The sequence below is a fragment of the Cibotium barometz genome, chromosome 11 (genome assembly GCF_041138505.1).
Source record: "Cibotium barometz isolate CiBa-2024 chromosome 11, ASM4113850v1, whole genome shotgun sequence".
NCBI classification, from domain to species: domain Eukaryota; kingdom Viridiplantae; phylum Streptophyta; class Polypodiopsida; order Cyatheales; family Cibotiaceae; genus Cibotium; species Cibotium barometz.
The window spans coordinates 13,538,284-13,563,798 of NC_141056.1; the positions used below are offsets into that span (position 1 = coordinate 13,538,284).

General features: G+C 43.4%; 1 protein-coding gene across 7 annotated transcripts; it reads right to left on the minus strand.

Annotated features, from left to right (window-relative positions):
• Positions 1 to 300: 300 nt before the first annotated feature.
• On the minus strand, positions 301 to 24,048 carry LOC147633783 (dolichyl-diphosphooligosaccharide--protein glycosyltransferase subunit STT3B-like). Of its 7 annotated transcripts, none has more exons than XR_015266925.1 (9): positions 23,806 to 24,046; positions 23,430 to 23,511; positions 22,238 to 23,048; positions 21,563 to 22,093; positions 20,639 to 21,093; positions 20,426 to 20,548; positions 19,411 to 19,470; positions 19,184 to 19,300; positions 561 to 699 (listed from the first exon to the last, which is right to left on the minus strand). XR_015266925.1 is itself a non-coding variant. In XM_086804821.1 (9 exons), exons 1-8 carry the CDS (start codon positions 23,876 to 23,878, stop codon positions 1,219 to 1,221), a joined length of 2,175 nt encoding a protein of 724 aa, XP_086660947.1. In that variant the 5' UTR covers positions 23,879 to 24,047; the 3' UTR covers positions 567 to 699; positions 1,180 to 1,218. The 7 variants fall into 7 exon arrangements, 6 of the variants coding, with proteins under 6 accessions (XP_086660942.1, XP_086660945.1, XP_086660944.1 ...); XM_086804821.1 differs by lacking the exon at positions 19,184 to 19,300 and adding an exon at positions 1,180 to 1,258 and having other exon boundaries at positions 567 to 699; positions 23,806 to 24,047; XM_086804816.1 differs by lacking the exon at positions 19,184 to 19,300 and having other exon boundaries at positions 301 to 699; positions 19,366 to 19,470; positions 23,806 to 24,048.
• Positions 24,049 to 25,515: the final 1,467 nt, after the last annotated feature.

Sequence of the window (25,515 nt, forward strand, 5' to 3'; positions counted from 1 at the left end):
TAGTCATAATTTGAGCTCTTTTTGTTTTTAAAAAAAAAGTTTTACTTTTTAATTTTATGTAACTTGTTCCAATTTTTAGGCATACTCAAAATACAATACAAAAATTATTCTATATGTATCGAGACCATTGGCATGTGCATTATACGAACGAAAGACACTTTTTAATATATGTCTCCTTACAGATAAGGCTAATACAACATTTTTATGGTATTTTAGTAATTTTAAAAATTACACGCAATGCTAGATACATGATTTGCTTTAATTTTTGAATCATGGATAGATGCATGCATTCTCAAATAGTTTCATGAGATTTAAAGTTTATATGCCTTTCCATTTCTTCAAAGTAAACACAGTGGGTAAATATACTTTTTGAAAATCATAAACAGAAAAACAACTTTTCTCATTCGTTGAAGAACCATTGCAATGGAGCAGCTCAGCATATAGGCAGATGTCCAAAATGCAGCAGCTATGTCCCAATGGTGACCTGAGGCCTACACCTTTCTAAAGGCATTTGCTCCAACGGACTAATCATCTCATCTCATCTGAGAAAGAACCCAAAAAAGAAAGATTTACAAACGGTTGGGTGGTGGCTTCACTTTGTAGATCCTGACGATCCAATTTGAGGTCGTGAAAGCTTCTTCGAGATGGTGCAGCTCAAAATCCTTGTTTCCTATCTCAACCCCTCTTGCACGATCCCACCTGTTATTGAAGGACACACAATTAAGTCAAGTGGTCGACTGAGGTTTGTTCCTCGACACAGCAAAACCAGTAACATTTGACTAGAATCAATGACAAATATTCACCGTAATCAGACAGCAGATCTAATGCAGGGTCATGACTCATTGGAATATGATAAGGGTCGTGACTCAATATTTCTCTCTCTCTCTCTCTCTCTCTCTCTCTCTCTCTCCCCCCCGCGACCACCCAGTGTGAAAGGACACCAGAGCGACAGCATTTTATTATTATGCCTTGTACTTGTGGTTGTGTACACACAACCTTATCGTTCTAATACATTCAACATCGTGTTGCTCTCCCACCTCTCTCACTCTCTCCGCTGTTTTCTGCCCCCATTTCCTGCAAATTAGGGTTAAGCCTAGCCCAACAAAGGTACCAAAGCCCAAGGTTCATCCTGCCCTATTTGCCCCCGAATTTTTTCCATATATCATCGCAATCATGTACCTGTGCTTACATCATCATGAGCCCGTACAGGCAAGTGACCTATACGATGGTGGCGGTTGACACGGTCCCTATAGGAGGCCTGACAAATCGGAAGATAAAATACACATATTTTAGATCACGTAACTAATTCAAACAATGGACAATACTTGTAACATTAAAACTGAAAATGATAAAGAACACTTGACACCATCACTGGGGCCGGAAAGGGCCGGCCCCCTCCTCAATACGGTTGTATTTCTTAGAGTATTGATATGTACAAGTGTTCACGAGCCCTAGGCAAGATTTCTCCATAACAAGAAGTGAGTACAACTGGTAAACAATAAGATTTTGTCAGTGAAGAATCAGTTGTCGGAGTAGATCAAGTCACAGGTAATCTCCCACCTTCACTGGGTGAACACATGCCCTCACTGGTCTTTCGGGACCGTGCACCAACAGGCATGCTCGTACTAACGCCTGGCAAGGTGAAACACCGCGGAGGGAGTAATACTTGGTGCTCCCGAATCAGCTTTGCTCCCAGTTTTTCTCATACCCCAAAGGACCTTCACTGGCTCCTCAAAATGTGAGGACGCAGTCAAGGTAATCATGGGAAAAAGTCACCGTCCCGGTGGCCTTACTTAATGAAGTCAACGGGATGTGATATCTTTGCCTGACAAGACTTGTGCAAACAACATTAAATTTTAATAATTACTGAATCTGAAAATATAGAGGTAAATACATGACAAATATTCCAATTCAATCCTCAGGAGAGAAGCTCATCCCCTTTTTTAATGCACTCCCAAATTGTAGGCAGGTCCAAGGGTTGCAGGTACAGCCGGGTACAGGGCAACAACTGACAACTTAGTCGCGACAGTAGATGCTGGACAGCAGCTGGTACAACTGCAAGTACAATCGCGTACTCCAACAGCAAGTACAGTCGAGTGCAAGACAGCAAGAACAATCAGGTCCAGTCAGTTCATGCTGCACTCCCAAATTGTAGGCAGGTCCAAGGGTTGCAGGTACACCCAAGTATAGGGCAGCAACTGACACAACTCAGTAGGCGGATTCTCGCAACAGTAGATGCTGGACAGCAGTTGGTACAACTACAAGTACAATCGTGTACTCCAGCAACAAGTACAGTCGGGTGCAGGACAGCAAGTACAATCGGGTACAGTCAGTTCATGCTAGTACAGTGGATGCAGTCAGGTACAATTGCAAGTTCCAAGGCAGGTACTAGCTGCAGGCTGCAGGTCAAAGGCAGGTACAAGCTGCTAGACAGAGGCGGGTACAAGCTGCTAGACAGAGGCGGGTACTTTCCATCTACCACCCTCCCACCAACCATCCACGTGTGGGGAAAAAGAATTTCTTCATGCAATACTAATTATAAATATTATTAATAATGTTGGGCACCCACATTAGAGCAAATGTCCAGCCAATGTTTAAATGTGTGTGAACACCCAACCTTATAAACATTAAGGTTGACATTACTTAAGGGATTTTACATTTGGAAAGGCCAAAAAGGGTAATACTTACCATCTGTTCACACGCCACACCAACTCGTCAGCAGACAGCACACCCACAGTACACTGGAGGCGTCCCCGTCCAGTGTACTGCCACAACATAGCAGACAAACACATGAAAGCAAGACATGTGAAAACAAGTTTATGCATGCAAACATAAATGCATGTGCACATGTAATGGACGAAATCTCCCTTTCATGAAACTTGTACAAGCATTTCTTGTCAGGCACAAAACAGGCGCAACAGAAATGTGGAGTCCCGGTTTTCCTATGGAGTGACAGTCCCACAGGCAAAACACGAGTCTTGGCACGGGCCTTCTATGGAGTGACAATCCCATAGACAAGGTCGGCACAAATATCAGCCCTACCATGAAGTGGCAGTCCCATGGATAAGACGCAATCCTGGTCATACACGGGTGGCAACAAACAGGCTCCCGTCCATATGAGTCACACACGGGTGGCACAAAACTGGTTCCCATCCATGTGACACCAAATGACCCTTTCACATGGGACACTGGCCTGGCCACATGTGAACATGGTAGAAATCTGGCCGCTCTATGGAGTGACAGTCCCATAGAAGTGGCTCCAGAAATGGAGATAGACCAAATGGTGACATCTCCCCCGGCTTCTAAACAGTTGACCTCAACTGAAAAGCCTCAAAATATGCGTGCAAAAGCTGCGGGTAGTCAACAAAGTAATCCTCATCTACCCACTTTGCATCAATGGGTAAGTAGTTCTTAAATTTCACAAGGTATCTCCTGGGAAGCTTCCCATGTGGTAGCTTGCTCTCTTTGTGAAAAACAATCTGCTCTGGCTGGAGGATCTCCTCAAGCTCATCAATCTCGGGCGGATCTTCTGTAAGAGGCTCTTCCGGATTTGGCCCCACATACTTCCGCAAAAGACTCAAATGTGAAAAGCATTGTGAATCTTTCAATGGCTGGGTAAAGCAAGCCTGTAGGACACTTCATTGATCTTTGCAATCACTTTGAAGGGTTCATAATATCAAGTAGAAAGCTTTGGATATGATCCCTCTCGTCCTAGCCTCTTCCGAAGCCTAGCTTTCTCAAATTTCAACAATACCCAATCACCTTCCTTGACTTGCATGTCCTCCCTTCTATGCTTGTCGGCAGCCCTCTTATGCTTGTCTTGTGACCTTGCAATGGCTGTCCGCACCTGAGCAAAGGCTACATCCAAGTCACGGACATACTCATCCGCTGCAAAAATCTCATCCTTCGTACGAAGGATGGGAGGCAAGATCACTCTGCCATAAATCATCTCAAACGGAGCCTTGCCCATGGAGGTATGTACTGTGTTATTGTAGGCAAACTCCACAAGTGGATGATACTTCTCCCAGGTACACTTTTGATCTGCCACATAACACTTCAATAAATCTTTCAGTAGAATTTGCAGCCTCACTTTGACCATCTGTTTGGGGGTGATAAGCACATGAGAACTCAAGCGTAGTACCCATGTTATCAAACAAAGCCCTCCAAAAGAGGCTCGTAGTCCTCGAATCTCTATCCCCAACAATGGACTTAGGCATAGTAAGGAAAAGCTTCACCATATGATCAACTTTAATGGTTTTCTTGACGGGCAAAAAGTGAGCTTGCTTGCTAAACCTGTCAACTATGGTCCAAATAGTATCATTCCCATGTTGGGATCTAGGTAAGTCCATAGTAATGCTTTCCCACGGCTGTGAGAAAATAGGCAATGGCTGAAGCAAACCTGGAGACTTTTGCCTATCAAATTTCACCTTTTGACAGGTAATACATGCGCGTACATAAGCCTCAATGTCTTTACGCATGCTAGGCCAAAAGAAATATCTTTCTATCATGCGTGTCGTAGGTAAAATACCTCTGTGACCAGCATAAGGTGGAGCATGACATTTCTCCATAACCTTTGGACGCATATCCTTCACCACACAGGCAATTATCCTTCATAAGATAACCCTCTTTGATCACATAAGAGGCATGTGAGTGACCAGCCATCAAATCAGTCCATATATAGAAAAAATCAACATCCAAATGATACAAATCCCGCATGGTAGATAAGTCCCCATGAGAGGCCACTGAAACTGCAGCTATACAAGGCTTCCTAGACAAAGCATCTGCCACTACATTCTTCTTTCCCAGAGTATGTACAATCTGAAAATGAAACATGAAAAGAAAGTTTACCATTCTCATTTGCTTCTCCGAAAGCTTTGTTTGAGATAGAAAGTACCTCAAGCTTTGATGATCTGTCTTGACTACAAATTTAGCCCCAAGAAGATAATGCTTCCATATTTTTAAGGCATGAATTACAACCAAGAGCTCTTTTTCATAAATGTCCGTATGGATCTCAGCATCATGCAATCGACGACTCTCATAAGCAACTGCATGACCCTCTTGATTTAGAATAGCTCCTATACAATTCCCACATGCATCACATTCCACCGTGAATGGCTTTTGCAAATAGGGAACAATCAAAACCGGCCCACAAATGATAGCATTTTTGAGTTGCAAGAAGGCATCTTGCTCATTCGAAGTCCATTGGAAGGTAGCTTTCTTCTTTGTAAGATCATGCAAAGGCGAGACAATCTTAGCGAAATGCCTTATGAATCGCCTATGAACATAACCCAAGAAAGCTACGCACTCGATGTATATTTTGCAACTCTAGCCAATTCCAAATGGTTTCAATCTTAGCAAGGTCCATTCTTACACCCTCTTTGGATACAATGTGTCCCAAATAGTGTATCTCTATGAGGAAGAACTCACTTTTCTTAGCATTTATGAAAATTTTATGCTTTCGCAACTCTTCAAACACTGTAGCCAAATGAGTCTTATGCTCCTCCTCATTCTTGGAGAAAACCAAGATATCATCAAAGAATACACCTGTGAACTTACGATGGGGTCAAAATATCCTCTCCATCATATGGTTGAATGTTGCCGGGGCATTGGTAAGGCCAAAAGGCATCACCAAAAACTCATACAATCCAAAAGCTGTCCTGAATACAGTTTTATGGACATCTTGGGTACCACACGAATCTGGTGATAGCCACTCTTCAAGTCTATATGGCTGAAACAAGCCAAGCCATCAAGCTTATCCAAGATGTCATCTATGCATGGAATTGGGAACCTGTTCTTGATGGTGAGCTTGTTTAGAGCTCGATAATCCACACACATGCGGAAAGATCCATCCTTCTTTTACACAAGAAGCACAAGAGAACAAAAGGGTGAGGAGCTTGGCTGAACCAAACCCTTCGCTAAAAGCTCATTAACCTGCTTCATAATCTCCTCTTGTTGTGCAGCACTCACACGATATGCGGGTTTGTTAGGTGGAAAACTACCTGGCACAAGATCTATGCAATGATCCTCGGGTCTCTTAGGAGGTAGCTCTCCTAGCAATGCATCGACAAAACAATCTTTATAAGCATTAAGAAAATTCAGCCTTTCTTGAGTCAATACATCCACATTCACATTATTTTGTTCAATTTTGTCACGAACAAAAACCAAGTACGCGGAAAGACTCTTTTTCATTGCCTTATTAATTTGGATGTGAGATACAACTGGGATGAAATCCCCTTCTTTGCCAGCATCAATGGCATGCATATGGCCTTTATGCATAACGGTGATCCTGTTGGTTTTATATTCTTTGCAGGGCTCAAGCCTATGATGCCAAGGCTTGCCAAGCAATACATCACATCCATTGAGAGGCGCAATCAAAAAATGCTCATGATCCAAATAACCCTGTATATGTATGCGTAACTTGCCTATAGGAGAAGTGACCTGCACCTCTTTGCCAACAAAAGCAACCTTTGCCTCAATCTAGAGTCCCATGTTCCCAATCTCTATGCCCAAGGCGGCTGCCATCTGTGTAGCGATGAAGTTATCTGTTGCACAATCATCAAACATGAATAGAACAGACTCATCCTTGATTTGTCCCCAAGCTTTGCACACCACTCTCTCTTTGCCATCATGCTCAGTGTTACCCTGCACATCAGGAATGGCATGCACATTTGCCTTGGGTGGCTTGTCCTCTTGCTTTTGCTTGCGGATAGGGCATTGCCTAAACATGTGCTCTTTACTACCACAAGAAAAACATTTTTCCTCTTTTGCATATTGCTCCCTTTGCTGAGGGGTCAAGCCAAACTTATTCTTCTTCAGTGAAATCTCCTTGGATGGGATACTTTCAGCTTTAACTCCCTTTTGGGCTTCCCAAAAGCTCTTTTTAGGTGGCTGTTCACCTTTTTGCAGGTTTGGGACAACCCTCTCTTTGCCCTTAGAACTCCCTTAATCCTGCTTAATTTTAAGCACTGATTGCTCCGTAGCAAGAGCAGATGCTATGAGTTGTTGAAGGGTGTGTTTCGGGTGTACTTCGATGCCCGAACGGTAAGCTGGTTGCAATCTAGAGCGAAACTTCCTCTTCCATTCATCTTCGGAGAGTTGCATAAAGGGAGTTACCTCCAGCAAGACTTTCCAAAATTTGTTGGCATATTGCTGCACTCTCATTGTCTTTTTGCTCAAGTCTATCCCACTTTTGTGTGAGAGTTTGCTCCGCATTTTGGAGGCAAAAATGTGCATAAAATCTGTCCTTGAACTCTTTCCAAGTGCAAATGGGATCTTTGGTGGTCTTTTCAGTGATCCACTAATGGATAGCTGTCCCCTTCAAAAACATGCTTGCATGACGAATTTTAGACTTCTCAGTGAAGTCCTCGTCACTAAAAGCGATGTCAAACTGTGCCACGAAAGCAAGCACCTTGGAGGCATCATACTCTCCATGAAAGGCATCAAACTTCACGGACTTGTCTCCTGCCTTGAACTCCTTGAGCTTTTTGGGATGTGATTCATGTTCTTCTCTCTTTCTCTTCTCCTTATCCAACGGGACAGCCCTCTCTGCATGGGCTTCATGGGCAACCAAAGATGTTTCACGAGGCACGGTGGCATGTGCATTATGAATCTGTGGCCCAGATGCATGTGACCTCCCCAAATGATGCAATGTCTCACCACGAGACAACTCAATGGGCAAAGTCTTTCGGCTTGCATGCCAACCGCCCTCTCCATGATATACATCCTTTGAATCCACAAGGCCATCATGTTGCCCACTAGCTTCAACATACACATACTTGTTTCCTCCTATCCCTTGAGGAGTAGATGCATGGAGAGAAGTGACTAATACCTCTTCCTTGTGTATAAAAGGCCTCGACCGTTGAGATGTTGGATCTCCCTGCTTCAAATGAGGCGGATTCTTGAATACTAACTCCCCATCCTCTCCTTTGAGATCACCCTTTCGGATGAGATAGGAGAGTGCCAACTCCCTTGGCTTCTTGCCCACTTTACGAGCCATAGACTCAAAGGTCATATCCACCATAGCATCAGCTCTTCTTGCTTCAATGACACTTTGTACATGGGGATCTTCATGCAAAAATTTCAGCTCTTGCTCCTTGCCAGCAAAAGCTTCTTCATGTGCTCCAATTCAGCCCTCAATGCATTGGGCTCATCCTCATGCACAAGCTCTTTCCCATGGGATGGCTGTCCCATGAATGCACCTTCATAAACTCTCTCAAGAGGCTTGCACCTTCCATGCAATCCATCGGAATCGCGAGAAGCACTAGACTGGCCTCTTGAATTTGGCACTTCCAAAGGGTTGCCTTGGCTGTCCATTGAGTCAAGTGTCTGTGTTTGCTTCCGATCTCAAAACACCGTGTCTCCTCTTTAGAAAGAGAGATGACCAGGCTCTGATACCAATGTAACCGCTCCCTACAGGAGGCCTAACAAATCGGAAGATAAAATACACATAATTTAGATCACTTAACTAATTCAAAGAATGGACAATACTTCCAACATTAAAATTGAAAATGATAAAGAACACTTGACGCCATCACTGGGGCCGGAAAGGCACGGCCCCCCCCCCCCCTCAATACAGTTGTATTTCTTGGAGTATTTATATATACAAATGTTCACAGACCAAGTCAAAAGTAATCTCCCACCTTCACTGGGTGAACACATGCCCTCACTGGTCTTCCGGGACCGTGCACCAACAAGCACGCCCGTGCTAACGCCTGGCAAGGTGAAAGTTGAAACACCGCAAAGGAAATAATACCTAGTGCTCCCGAATCAACTTTTCTCCCAATTTTCCTCATACACCAAAAGACCTTCACTGGCTTCTCAAAATGTGAGGGCGCGATCAAGGTAATCATGGAAAAAAGTCACTATCCCGGTGGCCGGCCTTAATGAAGGCAACGGGATGTGATATCTTTGCCTGACAAGACTTGTGCAAACAACATTTAATTTTAACAATTACTGAATCTAAAAATACAGAGATAAATACTTGACAAATACTCCAATTCAATCCTCAAAAGAGAAGCTCATCCCCTTTTTTAATACACTCCCAAATTGTAGGCAGGTCCAAGGGTTGTAGGTACAGCCGGGTACAGGGCAACAACTGGCACAACTCAGTAGGCAGATTCTTGCAACAATAGATGCTAGACAGCAACTGGTACAACTGCAGGTACAATCGTGTACTCTAGCAACAAGTACAATCAGGTGCATGACATCAAGTACAATCGGGTACAATCAGTTTAGGCTGGTACAGCAGATGCAGTCAAGTACAATTGCAAGTTCCAAGGCAGGTATTGGCTGCAAGTCAAAGGCGGGTACAGGCTACTGGACAGAGGCAGGTACAAGCTGCTGGACAGAGGCGGGTACTTTCCATCTACCACCCTCCCACCAACCATCCACGTATGGGGAAAAAGAATTTCCTCATGCAATACTAATTATAAATATTATTAATAATGCTGAGCACCCACATTAGAGCAAATGTCCAGCCAATGTTTAAATGTGTGTGAACACCCAATCGTTTAAACATTAAGGTTGACATTACTTAAGGAATTTTACATTTGAAAAGGCCAAAAAGGGTAATACTTACCATCTATTCACACGCCACACCAACTCGTCAGCAGACAGCACACCCACGGTACACTGGGGGTGTCCCCGTCCAGTGTACTGGCACGACATTGCAGGCAAACACACGAAAGCAAGTCATGCGATAACAAGTTTATGCATGTAAAAATGAATGCATGTGCACATGTAATGGACGAAATCTCCCTTTCATGAAGATTGTACAAGGATTTCTTGTCGGGCACAAAACTAGCACGATAGAAATGTGAAGTCCTGGTTTTTCTATGGAGTGATAGTCCCATAGGCAAAACACAAGTCCTGGCACGAGCCTTTCTATGGAGTGACAATCCCATAGACAAGGTCGGCACAAATATCAGTCCTACCATGGAGTGACAGTCCCATGGATAAGATGCAATCCTGGTCATACACGGGTGGCAGAGCAAAGAGACTCCCGTCCATATGACACAATATTGGTCACACACGGGTGACACAAAACTGGTTTCCATCCATGTGACACCAAATGACTCACCCTTTCACATGGGGCACTGGCTTGGCCACATGTGAACATGGTACAAATCTGGCCACTCTATGGAGTGACAGTCCCATAGAAGTGGCTCCATGTAGATGGACCAAATGGTGACACATGGGCCACATCATCACGAGTGTACCTGCTTCTGTACCAAAACATGTACCTACAATTGTACCTTCTATACCACCTGTACCTGCCCTACCTGTAAATTTCAGCATTTGAGAATTTCTACAAAATCAAAACAAACTCATCAAATTGGTAACAAATAAGTCATTACTCTTTATCATTTTGTTATTTGCAAGAGGATTAGCAAGTATTTTGGGAAAGGTATGCACTACAAACCAAGTATTTGGCTTTCGGTCAGTGAGTGCACACATTGCAGGTGTGATTGCAAATTTGCAAATGGGTCAAAATACAGGGGACAAGCTCGACATGAGCAATTAGTCCATGTGGAGCTTCATGATTAAGAATCTATTGATGGCTAAGTCCTATGGGGTTTTGTGTGCGGAGATGACGCCCATCCAGATATTGTGCATGCCACAACTCAACAAGGTGAGGGACGAGGTGCTCAACACGCTCAAGCTCAACCTAAAGCACCCTTACGAGAGCAAAGAAGATGGGATGCAAGAGATGTACAGGCTATGTCACTTATTGCTTTGTCAATCAAGAGGTCCATTTCCCAAAGCGTAGTTTCCAAATATTTAGGCATCTTGCGGTCCAAATAGACCCCTTCCACACTTGGAAATATGCGAGCTGGTGAGACTCACAGGAACTCAACTTCTTGTATGATAATCTTTGTGCTCTGGGCCTTGAACTTCACTTGGGTACTCAAGCCTTCCCCAAACCCAGCTAAATGACAAACAATGGAAGTCAATGGAATGAGCACACAGCAAGCGGCTTGCTCCGTAATGAGGTCCTCTGTGCTGCTGTCAAACAAGACAATGACACGTTGGTCCCCTACGAACCCATAACACTTAAAAAGCTCTCCGGATTCAAACTCGGATGACATCCCCTCCAACTTAGGTTCCAACTTCCTACTGATAATTGTGCCAACAAAGGCAATGGTCTGTGTAACTATTTGGCCCTCCTAGCTCTTTTTCACATGATGGAACTCATACACATGGACATATTCATGAAAGCATGGAAACAGGGTTCATGAAGTTGGCACAAGAAAAAGCACCAGTTTTGGTCAAAAAGCAAGGAAAAGCAAAAAGTCAAACTTAGTTGACCGTAAGCCAAGGGCACCATTGGAAAGAAGACTGAGCCGGATCAAAAAGCTAAAAGCCACTTTTTCAAATAGTAGCACCAAGGCCAAAAAGCAAGACCCTGAAGCTAGAAAAGCAATAAATCAAGAACTTTGGCAAAAGATGAGTAATATTTTATTATTATTAAAATATAAAAGCAAAAGACAAAAGCAAAGCAAAAAAGTTTGGCTAGAGCTTTTCTGGCAAAAAGCTGGGCTCACGTCTAGGGCTGTGCCTCCATCTTCCGCCAAGGTTGCGCCCATTTCAGTCGTGCACCACCGTTGCTCCGCATGCTCAACTCATGCGCCGCCCTGCTCCTCTGTCGAATAGCCGTCTGTGCCGCCTTGCTCTGCCCAGTCGTGCCCCACCGTTGCTCCGCTGCTCAACTCGTGAACCACCCTACTCCGCTGTCGAACAGTCGTCTGCGCCGCCTTGCTCTGCCTGTGTCACCCTGTACAACAACTCTACACCGCCCTGTACAACAACTCTACGCCGCCCTGTACAGCAGCTCTACCCCATACTCCTCTGTCGAACAGCCATCTGCGCCACCTTGCTCTGCCCAGTCGTGCCCCACCATTGCTCCGCCTACTCAACTCGTGAGCCGCCCCGCTCTGCCATCGAACAATCGTCTATGCCGCCTTGCTCTGCCTGCGCCACCCTGTACAACAGCTCTACGCCGCCTCTGTACAACCGCTGCCGCCATGTGTTACAACAGCCGCCAGCGACGCCTTGTGCTGCTTTTTTCAGCCTAGCGATGCCAGTACTGACATCTTCTGCTGCTCTCAACCGCCAACACTACTCGAGTTTTCTCAGTTTCTCCGACAGAAGACCTCCTAACAAGATCAAAAAATCCACCATTTGGGATTATTTTGGTGTTTGCTTTCGTGAGGAGCTTCTTGAGGATTTTCCTACAGATTGGGTATTGAGTTCTCTTGGAGATTTGGGATTTGAATCAAACTTTGGACATTGGTACTAGCCCAATGAGAGACTCTTGTGGGTCATCCTTGTGGTATGTTCGGCATCAAAGATCTTGTGCCTCGACACCAACTTCGAACCAGATTTCTACAGACATATTTGTTTGATATTGTATTCACTGATTGTATTGGTACTGGCTTGGAAAAGCCCGTGGATTGTTCCTGAATAAATTCCTAGTAGGGAGCGGGGCCTGTTCCCCGCTCAGTGTGGTGTACTATGCAAGTTCCCTATACCCTTCTCTCTCTCCTCTCTCTCTCTCTCTCTCCATCTTTTCTCTTGGACAAGTGGTTGAATCTGTCACTACACATCCCGCTAGGCTTACAGTGGTATCAGAGCAAGATTTCTCTTGAAGAAACTTTGTTGGCATGGCAGAGCCATGTCGAGAGCAAAGGGAGACCAAGGGCCTAATGAAGAGCACAATTATGAGGCCAATCCAAGACTTCAAGATGGGAACCAAGACTAACAACCTATTTCTCATGAGACAGTAGCCATAACACCAACAAAGCACCGTCCGATGTTTGAAGATGTCATCAAGAACCAAGCCACCAAAGCCGAAGAAGTAGAAGCTGCCAAAGCTTATCTCCGGACCAAAGGAAGGATCCAAAGCTACCCATTTCACTTCTCGTGGAGAAAGTAGGGAGGCTATCTCTAGGCCCGCTCTATCAGATGCAGCTTCATCAGGCCAAGTGAAGGAAAGAAGGCAATGGAGCCTTCTACAACCAGCAAAGTGGACTTCAAGCCGCGAGAGAAGAGCGCCAAGTTCGATATCTTTTATGCAAAGTGGGACACCCAAAAAGCCTTATCCTTCATCAAACAGTTTGATGCTGCTTTTGGAGGCGAGGAATTCTCCGAAAAGTTCAAGCTTCGTATGGTTCGTATGCATTGTTCAATAAGAAGCTCCTACCTACAAACTTTGAAGCAGATGTGCAAAAAGAATGGGATGAGGTAGAGCAAAAAGTCGATGAGAATGTGGCAACTTACCTTAATAACTTTTCAGCCGTATCATTAAAGTTTACTTCTTATACTCTCATTCCACCACTAATGGAAATGCGTAAGTTTGTGAATGGATTGCAACCTAAGTTTATGCAAGCAATATACATTGCTGGTCCAAAGTCTTTGGAGAAATCTCAAGACAAAGTTTTGTAAGCCGAGGCCTTGTACATGCCTTGGATAGACGGCAAGACAAAGAACAACAATCAAGATCCACCTCAAAGGAAGAAGTTTAAAGACCGATCCCCATCAAGAGCCAAGTCTCAAGAGAAGAAGGATGGGAGTGGAGACAAACCTCCACTCTTTCGAAGAAGATTGTCCCTCAAGCAACGTGAGGAATATACCAAAGAAGGGAAGTGTTTCCAATGTGCAAACAAGGGACATATGGCTGCAAATTGTCTTGACAAACCAAAGCAAGAAACCAGACAGATCGGAAGATCATCATATTGACATCCTGCCAAGAAGTTTGTCAAGAGGATATTACATTGGATCAAGCTTGTACTATAAGGGCCATGTTGTGGCCTATGAAAGTCTTAGATGAGGATTTCAAGGATCGTACTCGAACATATTTTGTATAATGGAAATTTTGTGACTTTTATTGTCATCCAAAAAGATTCTTTTATGAAGTAAACCCGTTTATGTGTAACAAAGGACTTGAAGGCAAAAGTGACTACAACTCAAGCTTGGGAGAAGCTCCTGCTATTGGCCTAGCAAAAATAACATTAAGTTTTATGTTCAAGAACGTTTGGAGGTCAAGTTTGACCGACAAAAGCTAGCAGGATTATTGCACCCATGGAATATGAGAGAGTATTGCTATGGAATTTATCTTTGGATTGCCAAAGCCAAGGAATGATGGTATATGGACCTCTTCAGGATACGAAGAAGACCTCGTACAGTCTACGCCACTTGGGCCTAGGGTAGACTAAGATGCTAGGGTGGCCACCACCATAGTTGTGCTAGTTGTGGAACTCGCCTTAGGGCACTCGGTCTTGGAGTGTCCCATGGGGTGACAGAAAAATATGTGCTTTGTTACATTCCGCCACCTCCTATGGAGACTTCTTCCCGCCGGTTATACCCTAGTCTAGAGTCAACTGCATGTTGGGTTAGGCTTAACCCTAATCTGTAGGAAATGGGGACTGAAAACAGCACACACACAGAGAGAGAGAGAGAGAGAGAGAGAGAGATGGGAAAGCAACACAATGTTGAATGTATTAGAATGATAAGGTTGTGTATACACAACCACAAAGGCATAATAATAAAATGTTGTCCATATGGTGTCCTTTCACACCGGTTGGTCAAGGGTAAAAACCCTTCAACATAGAAGGTAAAAAGTGCCCCTTATAAGTCCATGTTCACACCTAGCACTACCACTATGAGTTTTGCTACAAATCCCCCTTGAAGTGATAGTGAGAATATGTATAGGGTAGTAGATCATGCTCCTAATGGGAGTAAGCTCAAAGCTTTGCTGAAAGCTTCAAACTTCTCTCTAAGCAATGCCTTAGTAAACAGATCTACAATGTTCTCATGTGTTAAACCAGATGATCTCCCCTGCATGTAGCCTCTCTCTCACATAGGAGAGTACGCCTAAAGGTTTGCGGAAAGCGTCAAACTTCTCTCAAGGCAATGCCTTGGTAAATAGTTATCGTGTGTAGAGCAATAGGTTAAAGTGATCTCCCCTGCATGAAGCCTCTCCCTAACATAGTGATAATGTATCTCTATGTGCTTTGTATGTGCATGTAAAATTGGATTCCGTGCCACAGTCATAGCACTCTGTTGTTAGTGAGTATGGTGGTGGATGTCTACTGACACTCACGGAGATTTACAAGTAACCTCCACAACCATACACAATCTACCGTAGCAGTGAAGGTTGCCCTGTACTCGGCCTCACAGGTACCACGTTTTTGCATTTACAGATGTAATTTGTCAACATTGGCGGAATAGTGCTTTGTGTAGATAGCCAATGTCACGAAGCTCGAGAACCCAATAATCAAAAAAGCCCCAAATTCTAGTAACTTCAATTTTGTGTGTGCAGGTACAAAATACCACACTAGCACCGTACGACCACCTCCAAACAGGTTCAAATTTTGCAGAGATGATGAACAAAGCAGAGCAAATACACATGTGAGGTTGAAATTTGATAAGGGTTTGGTCGTACAATGTCGTGCAGCTATGAAATTCCTATTATGTACCCTGTAGATTTTGAGCAAAAACCCTAAAACAGCAAATACCCTATAAACAACGGTAACCCTTTGCTCTGATACCAAATGTTGGCACAGAGGAACCTGTTAGGGTTTCTAGGGCAACGGAAGCTCTCTCACACACACAAAGGAAGCAAATCAATTGAGAAAGAGAGAGAGAGAGAGAGAGAGAGGGAGGGAGGGAGGGAGGGAGAAGTACTTGCACGTATATTCACCCAATAATAATGAGTCAATGACAAGTGATAATAATAAACCTAAACCTGGTCTAGGTGTCCTTTCACACCAAATGTGCAAGGGGAAAAAACCGTAGGACAAAAGTGGTCATGGGCTAGATGGGGTTAGGTTGGAATTGTTAGAGTTTTAATAATGAAATTGAATAATAGGAATAGTTCATGTTCACATGCAGCACTACATATAAGCATGTGCCCTCATGTTACTACAGCCATAGCACTCTAACTATCAATGATAATGGGAGTGAGTGTCTATTGACTCCCACAAAGATCTATCATCTATCTTCTCAGCCATACAGCCTACAGGAGATGTAGCCACAGTAGGTTTCTTTTTGCTCAACCATGGTATGCATGAGCTCCCAAGGAAAAAGCAATACCCACTTGTGGACTGCCTTGTGTTATAATCACCAACCCAATGTAAGCATGGAACTGAAAATCAAACCCCCCACCACGCCCCCCCCCCCCCCCCCCCCCCCCCCCCCTGCACGCGGAATTTGGATATAGAACAAACCAAGAGATTGGGTGCCCTATAAGTATCTAAACACACACTTAGCAGCTTGCAAATGCTTTGTCCCTGGGCTATGCATAAATTTACTCAACTGGAACACTCTAAGCTGCATGTTCGGCCTCCAAAGGAAAAAGTAATTCCCACTTGTGGATTGTCTTGTGTCATAATCACCAACCCAATGTAAGCGTGGAGTTGAAAATAGCCCCCCTCTCACCCCCACCCCCCCCGATATAGAGCAAACCAAGAGATTGGGTGCCCTCTAAGTATCTGAACACATGCTTAACAATTTGCCAATGCTTTGTCAATGGACTGTGCATAAATTTGCTCAATTGGGACACTCCAAGCTGTATGTTCGGCCATGTGTCACACAAGTATATGAGACAACCAACAGCGTGGCAATAAAGAGTGGCATCACAAGGCTCTTGTTTATCATACATACTCAACCTAAGCCCAAGTTCTATTGGAGTAGAAATAGGCTTACAATCTAAAAATATGAACCATTTTAGTAGTCTCTTTATGTACTTGGACTACAGCAAAACAATGCCCTCTTGTAACTGTACAGACTGTATACCCAAATAGTAATAGCCTGAGATCTAACATCTCAAATGAGGATTCAAGATCAGCCTTGACTGCTGCAATTTTATCCTCGTGGTCCCTGTTTTAGCAACATATCATCCACATATAGGATGGTGATAATCAAATCCTCTTTGTCCATCTTGACGAAGAGGGTACTCTCCATCGGACTATTTTCGAAGCCCTGGCTAGTCAAATAAGCATGTATCTTTTCATACCAAGCATGTATCTTTTCATATACAAATGAGGATTCAAGATCAGCCTTGACTGCTGCAATTTTATCCTCGTGGTCCCTGTTTTAGCAACATATCATCCACATATAGGATAAATCCTCTTTGTCCATCTTGACGAAGAGGGTACTCTCCATCGGACTATTTTCGAAGCCCTGGCTGGTCAAATAAGCATGTATCTTTTCATACCAAGCTTGAGGAGCTTGTTTGAGGTCACAACAATGCCTTGCGTAATACTTTCTCTTCCTGACCATCACCACAAAACCCATAAGCTGACTCACATACACTTCCTTGTGCAAGTCCCCATTAAGGAAGGTTGTTTTGATATCCAACTGATATACATTCCATCCATGATGGACAGCCAATGCAATAACACTTCTAATGGTGGTCATCATGGACGTAGGTTCAAGTCTCATCATAATCAATGCCCGTTTGTTGCTGAACATATCCCTTTGCCACAAGTCTTGCTTTGTACTTGTCAATAGTACCATCTAACTACAATGGGGTGAGGTGATCATTGGGCCGGATTTTTGCATCCACATGCTGCCCATTTGGCTGCAAATCATGCTCTATTGCTGGATGATTTGTTCAACTGTCAAGATCTAGTGGAAGTAGTCCATCAAACATGTCATTTGAGTGTACATATGATGGTGTACCAAAATCACCCGGTGGTTGGGCTGATTGTTCCACAAACACCACGTCGGGGCCTGGGGGGGTGGCTGTGTCTGGGCACCGCCGGCTGATGAAGCCCCAGAGCACTCGCAGACCGTCCCTTGCATACCTCTTCCCAGAAAACCAATCACTGCTGACCTGACAACCATACTAGGGAGGATGATGTGGCAGCTGTTGCAAACTATACAGATGCTAATTTGGCAGGTCATACATTGTCGTCATGCTAGCATAGGCAGCAGCAGGTTGTATGGCCACTGATGTGGCAGTAATGCTGTCCATATAGGGATGGTACAGGGCTAATGCAACGGCTGTACAGCAGGGGGCAGTAGATGGAGGAGCAGATCATATAGTTAACTTACATGGCAGCTGTGCAACAGCAGGTCATACAGATTAGAGTTGGATGTACCCTCCTACGGGAGCTTCTTCTCCAAGCCTGGGGTGTGGAGACCAGAGCCTCCCTTCAAAAATTTGCACATATTTAAGCTCCCACGTGCTTTTCCCAAAAGCCCACAACGCTATTCCATAAACCCCGTTTATGAATCAATGTTGGGACTCACTTATGGGTTTTTATAGATTTTAGTAATTGGGTACCTTCAAAACAAAGGTTAGAAACATTACATCAATAATAAAAACAAGGGTCCAGTTTCATACTTACAGCTGCAAAAGCAAAAATACCAATTTGTAAATGCACAGACTGAACCATAAGGCTAGTTTTATGTCCCATTTATAAGTGCACAGACAGAACCATAATGTTAGTTTCACGCCCGCATGAGTCCGACAGATTTTTGGGTGTACCCAAAATCTGCAGATATTCATATGCAAAATTCTAGGCAATGTCCATCCTCAAAAACAGGTCATGCTCACATGTTCATTTCCCATGCAACATGCAAAAACGACATAAACCACATACACTGCTATCAAGAAAATTTCCCATCTTCCAAAGCTTTGTACCAAATTTCCAGGCAGAAAATCCCACATTCCAACTTAGGAATCCTCTTGTCCCGACTTCGGAACAAGACACACTTGCACAGCAGCAGCCCTCACACCTTTCCTCTCTTAATAGCTCACAGCAGGGTCAGCTCGTCTCCATCTATCCACCCTTTGCCCCATGTCTCCACATGCATCCCATAAGAGGAAGTAATGCATGTGACAACTTGTGAGCAGCCAGAAAGCCATGTTCACAAGTGGTCCTGAAATCCTAACCCCTCAGATCAACAGTAGAGTATCATGAATGCCTCCGGAAATTTACAAACTGAACTCCAATATCTTAACCACTGCTTTGCAAGGACCTTTTAACACTTCTGAAGGAGTCAAAAAAGCAAGAGCTTTGCTTTTAGCCAAACTTAAAGCAAGATTCTATGAATGCAGGGCCAGGACAATCATAGCCTCTCACTAAAGGAACCCTATCCTTGTATTACCCATCCTAATGGGAAACACCATTACTCATGCAGTATGAAACCACCTCCAGATTTACTCATGACTTACTTTAAGTTAATAGTCTCCATAATATGCTAAAGTGGCACCTTCCAACAGCTCAATAAGGAGGCTCCAAGATAGGTTCTTCTAGAACCATGTGATTTGAGAGTAATTCTGGGTCAATATCTAGGCAGCACCAGATCAAAATGAAGCATCGCAAAAGCAATGTAAGGAATGAAGAGCCAAAATACCAGGAGTATAGGAAGATAAGGTAGAGAATCGAGATAAGAAGGTACCCAGGTGGTTTGCCATATTCAGTCATCAACTCCCCAAATCTGTAGTAGCAAAGCTTGTACCTGCATGGAAAGTAAGCTAATAAGGCCTTTATCTCAAAATACACAGGTAGCAACACAATTCCTACTCTTAGACAGGCAGAGCACCTAGAACATTGGTGACATGATATTCAAGCTGCTATAATGTGCACATGTAACTCCAATCAAGTGTTATCTACTAACCATAGTCAATTGAAGACATGTATGACCAACTTAACAAGTTTGAGGGCATACCTTTGTTTATTGGGTAAAGCGCTTCAGAGAAAGCATAAAAGTGTTTTATTAACACTATTGTCAGGAAAAGCACATATGTGGTTTTAAAAAAAGTAAGTCTCTTCTGTTAGAATTCTTTCTTTATTTTTTTAAATAGAGAAAAGCAAGATTACAAAACATGGTTTTGAGCTTTTTTTGTTTTTTTTTTACCGTCCGATGGGCTTTCTCTAATGAAAGCATGTGTAAAAGCATGCATGAAATTTGTACATGGCCCGATGCTCTTTTTTTTTGGGAAAGCATATGAGACACATCCGATCATGTTTGAAAAGCTTCATCGACTTGCTACAGAGGGGGTACTAGAATTTGTGCATCTAAGTGTTATGGGGTTGTGCCTATTTTATGGGCTTTTATGTATTTTTCTCGTGTAGTGTGTCATGAGCAAGTCGGCCTGTTTCCAGAGGCAGTCGGCCAGGTCACATCTCCACTATATAAGGCTGGTCCTCATATTCACTTGTATCCATCCAATCCCTTGCACATTGTTCAACACTTCTGCTGGCTATTGCGATTGTAAAGCTGGTTGCTATTATAAAAGGTGATCTTGTCCACTCTCTCCATCTCCTTTGCTCGCTCGCTCTCTCTCTCTCTTGTTCTGTTTATGCTTCCGCCTGTGCATTCTCCAACAAGAGTGGGATCACCGGATCATCTTCTAATCGACTCCCACTGCACTTCTTGGCATCACCGTGCCCCTGATTGATTCGCAACATACATTAGACACTGCAACATCTTTGGTGCAGCTTCTTTGTCTACTCGATAATCTCCATTTACCAGATAATCTGGCTCCTTGATCACCGGAAAGACCCCGCCTCCTATTCGAACCATCCACAAAAATCTGCCCAAAACAGGAAACAGCAAGCATCTCAGAAACAGGCTCCTTTTAACAAGCAATTCAGAAATTCAGTGTCGGGCAGTAGAAGCCCACTTATTTATATCATCTGATGAATAGCCAGTTACTCCTCCAAAGACCACCAGCACATAGTTGACATCCAAAGCTTGCATAATCTCATAGGCTTCATCTTCATATGAGGACATGGCACGGCCAACTGTGGCAATATGTGTATTATTCCAGGTGTTGTTGTCCACTATTACTGTTCTATTGCCCATTGCAGTAATCTGGTACCCATAATCCCACCACGACATTACTTTGGCATCCTCGGGCGTGTTGTGTCGGAGCCAATAATAGGCCTCCCGGAAGTCATCAAAAATCACTTTATCACCATTTGCTTGCCTTGCTGCAAGGACGATGGATGGAGACGAGTATGCTTCTGAGGTGACCCATGTGCAGTGTATAACATAATTCATTAATAAGTAAAAAACACCTAGCATTAAAATGGCAGCGCCTTTTTTCTGCATAGGCAAAGACTGATCCAAACCACCCTGCCACATCAGGAAACAATCAGGAATTCTCTTTTGCCCAGGACAAAGGAGCATAAACATGGATATTCTTATTTTTGTACGTTTCAGTTGAGGATTAAGTGAATTCCGCATGTCCCTTTATGATCGAAGGTCTGTGCACGCACCCCCAGTCTACCAACCGTTACCCAACCATGGTCCATCCACCCACCGTCCCTTCCCCCATGGTCCCTCTATTCACCCAAGTTCCATCCACCTAGGGTCCCTCCACTCAAGGTCCCTCCTTTCACCCATGATTACCTGTGTCCTTCCAACCATGATCCTTCCCTCCACTGATGGACCCTCTCTCATCTTTCCACTCTTAATCACCCTGCTCAACACCACCATCCTTCCACCCACAATCCCCCAACCCTGTTTCTACCCACCAACCCCCTACCCCACACTCCTTACTCCACTCCTGCCTCTTTACAGCAAGAAGAGGCTGTAACCGTACCTTGGAAGAACCCTTAGCAGAACCGGAAACTTTTGTAGTGCCTATTACCGGAGCTTTGGAGTGCAATAATCCTGACAAGTTTTTCAGAGTCGCTGACACTGCCACGGCACTAATAAGGCAAACTGCAGGAGCAGCCACCAGAATAAGCCGGACCATCACCCCAGCAAAATATAAGCTCGTCAGGCCATATATAATGATAAAAATAGTTGCATCTGTCAATCTCTTAAAGCAGAAATAAAGACCAGCTGGAAACAATATGAGGAGGACATGGAAATCGAACATGAAAGAAGACCATGCGGTTGGCTGATGCTCAGACACAGATGCAATGATAGGTATGTGGTCTTTGGCATACGTAGGGTCCAAGAGAGAGTAAAATCGGCCAGTCCAAGGGGAAATATATCCTGTCACCATACCAAGCACAAGAGCCAATGTACCGACCCCTGTGGCTGCAAGTACTGCCACTTTTAGAAAAGCTTGGAAAAGCTTAGGGTTGTCTAACTGGTTTTTCACCCAATCCACCAAGTAGAAGACCTGCACAAAATGTTAGAATACAGGTTATAAAAAAGACAAATGAAAATAACTAATCTGTCTGTGCTTCACACATGCGCGCAGCTGTGATCAATCTCTTGGACTCCATAAGAAATGCCAAAACAGCTTTCGAAAAGCATATATCACCTGTGACAGGAAGAATACTCCCATAGCTGCCATATGCTCTCCTGACTGAACATGTTGGAAACCTACAAAGCGGATCTGCATTGCAAGCAGCATTCCCAAGATATACATGGTATTGTATGCCACATAAAGCCGCAACGAATACCTCCCCATCACAAGCAGCACTAGGACATACAACGGAATCAAGTTGATAATGAATATGTAGCCTCCCCATGCTGATACCATGTAGAAATAAGCGAAAGCCGATGCAGCAGACCACGCTAAGGAACCCGTCTTCACTGCCTTAACAAAAAGGTAGAAGGTAAAAAGGAGGGCAAATATGGCTACGCCTTCATTATCATAAGAGCCCGCAACAGACCTCGAGATGTAGCCCGGGCAGATTGCAATCAGAGCCGCAGCAACCAAACCGGCTCCCGAGTCCCAGACCTCTTTGCCAAAAAAGTAAGCCACAAGAGTGGTGTTGGAGGCAAAGAAAGGTGCCGTAAGAACACACACCTCTCGAATATGGATGGCAAAGCTGAGTAGCCTTAAACCCCAGTAGATCAAAGCAGCTGTCACCATAAGGCCCGGATAGAGAGTGCCACCAATGATTCGACCCAGAGGGTACCAAGTCTCATAGTCAAACCAGTTCCAGAACTCGTAAAATCCCTTCTGAGTGAGGTAGAGCGTTGTGCGGTAATTGAAGTAGGGGTCGAATTCATGGATCATGCTCTCATACCGCAATACGCTGAAAAGCCGGGCAGCAAATGCGAGGACATAGATGAGCATCAAAGCCCCAATTCTCAGCAATAACTCCTGCTGCTTTGTCTTGAGCCTGAAGAAGTGTTCCAAAAAAATAAATTAAATTAAATTCATGCTATAAGGAATTTTATTTAAAACTAAGAATAATCTTCAACAAGACCAAACTGCCTTAAATATTTAAATTTCCCCCCTTTTATAGAATCCAGATAAAGGTGGAAAATTGATTGTTTCCTATCTTCAACATTGTTACAATCTAAAATTTTCAGGTGAGGATCTCCAAACACCCTGGGGAAATAAAATTTTTAGGCAACACTGAGATGTCCATAAATTTTGAAATTTCAGCACAAAGTAAAACGTCTCCACTTTATGGAAACTTTAAAAAAGTTTTAAAGGAAAGTCCTTTTTGCCATTTTAAAAAATCTGCACAGAGATTTAAAAAAAGGTGAGAACTGACCTGAAACTCTTCAAGGAAAGCTGCAAGGATTCCTGCACTGAATGCAATGGAACCATCATTGATGAAGCAAAACCCTTGTCGCCTGCTTTGGCCACCATAGTTACAGAGGTACGTCAAGAAAACAAAAAGGCAGAAACCAGAAATCTTCACTACCGTGTGTGTGCTTATTTTTGCCTGCTATATCATATTCATCATCCTGTTAAGCAACAAAGCCATAGTTCAGCGAATGCTTGATGAGAAACCCTAGAACAGACATCTCTGATCTGCTGCTTGCCATAAATCTCCTTCTTTCTCCCAATTGCCCTAACAAAACGTTCAAACAAAGCAGAACTATGCAAGGGAAATATGAGTACCTCTTAGTTGACAGAATTCTTACGATGATGTTGAGATCTGAATTTGGCCCTAGATTTGCACAATGTCGCCATCTTTATCTTCATCTTCATCTTCATCTCTTTCTCTTAGCATCATCTCTATATTCTCTATGTTTATCTTAAGGAAGAGTTTCACAAAGCTGTCACGTGACAAGAATTTGGAGGTTTCAAATAAGGGAAAGAGGAGGTTTAGGTAGCATTTGATTTTGGAAGCCTCAAAAGACGTGCAAAGCCTGGGGTTCCCAACTAGTATCACTTTAAAAAACCCCTCAAAACCCTTGCATTTATGATTTGCATGACTAACCTTAACGATGAGAAACCATTCAATCACCAAGAGATTTAAGACTTGCAAGGGGAGGGACCATACAATAACAACATTGATCTATATTATCTTAAGGAAGAGTTTCACAAAGCTACCACGTGGCAAGAATTTGGAGGTTCGGGAAGGGGAAGAGGAGGTTTAGGTAGCATTTGATTTTGGAAGCCTCAAAAGACGTGCGAAGCCACAGGTTCCCAACTAGTATCACTTAAAGAACCCCTCAAAACCCTTGCATTTATGATTTGCATGACTAACCTTAACGATGAGAAACCATCCAATCACCAAGAGATTTCAGACTTGCAAGGCGAGGGACCATACAATAACAACATTGACGATAAATATTAGGAATACCATAGTTTCTTTTTTTTATTTATTTTTTTTTTCCTTTTTAAAGTTTGGTGAATTAGAAATTACACCAGTTTGTTAGGGTGTTTGAAGTCCGTGCATGAGCCCTTGAGGTAATGCCTTGTAAAGATAGGGTGTGAGTGTTACAAAGTCTGATATTCTCATGATGCATCATTGCTCGTGATGCACATTTTAGGGCTTTTTGAACATTTTACGAGGTTTATAGAAATTATCTTCGTCCACCAATGAAAGGTGATTCTTTCAGGAGCTCATCATATTGGCATACATACAATTATCTAAGTTACAAACACATCATAAAAATTATAAGTAGACTTTCCTTAGCACTTCAACAATGGTTCAAGTTTCAGGGCCCATTATCCAATGTTGGCATTAAATGACCAATGCTAATCAAGTCAAATGAGTGTATGGTTAGTCATACTTTTTTGGATCCCGAGAAGGGTTGCTTTTAAACAGGGGGTCATGCCCATAGATAGGCTCAGGCTTGATTTTCGACGAGCACCCTTGCCCTTCAAAATTGACGTGTTTGTTGAAATATAGCAAGTTTTTTGTATTTAAGTGTAATTTTTTACGGGCATTTTAAAATTTTGCAAGTATTTAACTAAAATGCTCAAAAAAGAGGGTGACGCCCATCAAAAAGCAACTATGTTTAGGCTTTTTGGTTGTTTAAACAAACCATTTTTTGAGTGGCGGTCGAAAAATAAGACAAAGTGTGAGGAAAGTGGCACTATTTCTACTAAACCCGTCATTTTGAAAGATGACCCAACCCCATCAAAAATCATAGTTGATCCCAAGCAAAGTATCAATTTCTGAGCAAAATGGGGATATTGTTACCGCTTTTGTCCATAATCAATTTTATTCCAGTCCCCTTATAGTAGATGTTTTCACTCAAATCCAGCCTTGCAAGTTGTGTTTGAGCAGCAAAGGTCCACACAGTCCAAAACTCCAACAACCGTTACAAGCAACTCCCCTCTGTGGCCTCTAGCCTCTCATGCCCGCTTGCTCTCCAGCCTCCAGCTGACTCCAAAGCTTC

Excerpts from the sequence above, each read along its gene's own strand:
- LOC147633783 (XM_086804816.1), bottom strand. The coding sequence starts at position 23,878 with ATGAAGATGAAGATGAAGATAAAGATGGCGACATTGTGCAAATCTAGG. Across the intron at positions 23,049-23,429 it reads CTTTCCTTGAAGAGTTTCAG|GCTCAAGACAAAGCAGCAGG; the intron begins GTCAGTTCTCAC and ends ACACTTCTTCAG. Across the intron at positions 22,094-22,237 it reads GAGTATTCTTCCTGTCACAG|GTCTTCTACTTGGTGGATTG; the intron begins GTGATATATGCT and ends CATTTTGTGCAG.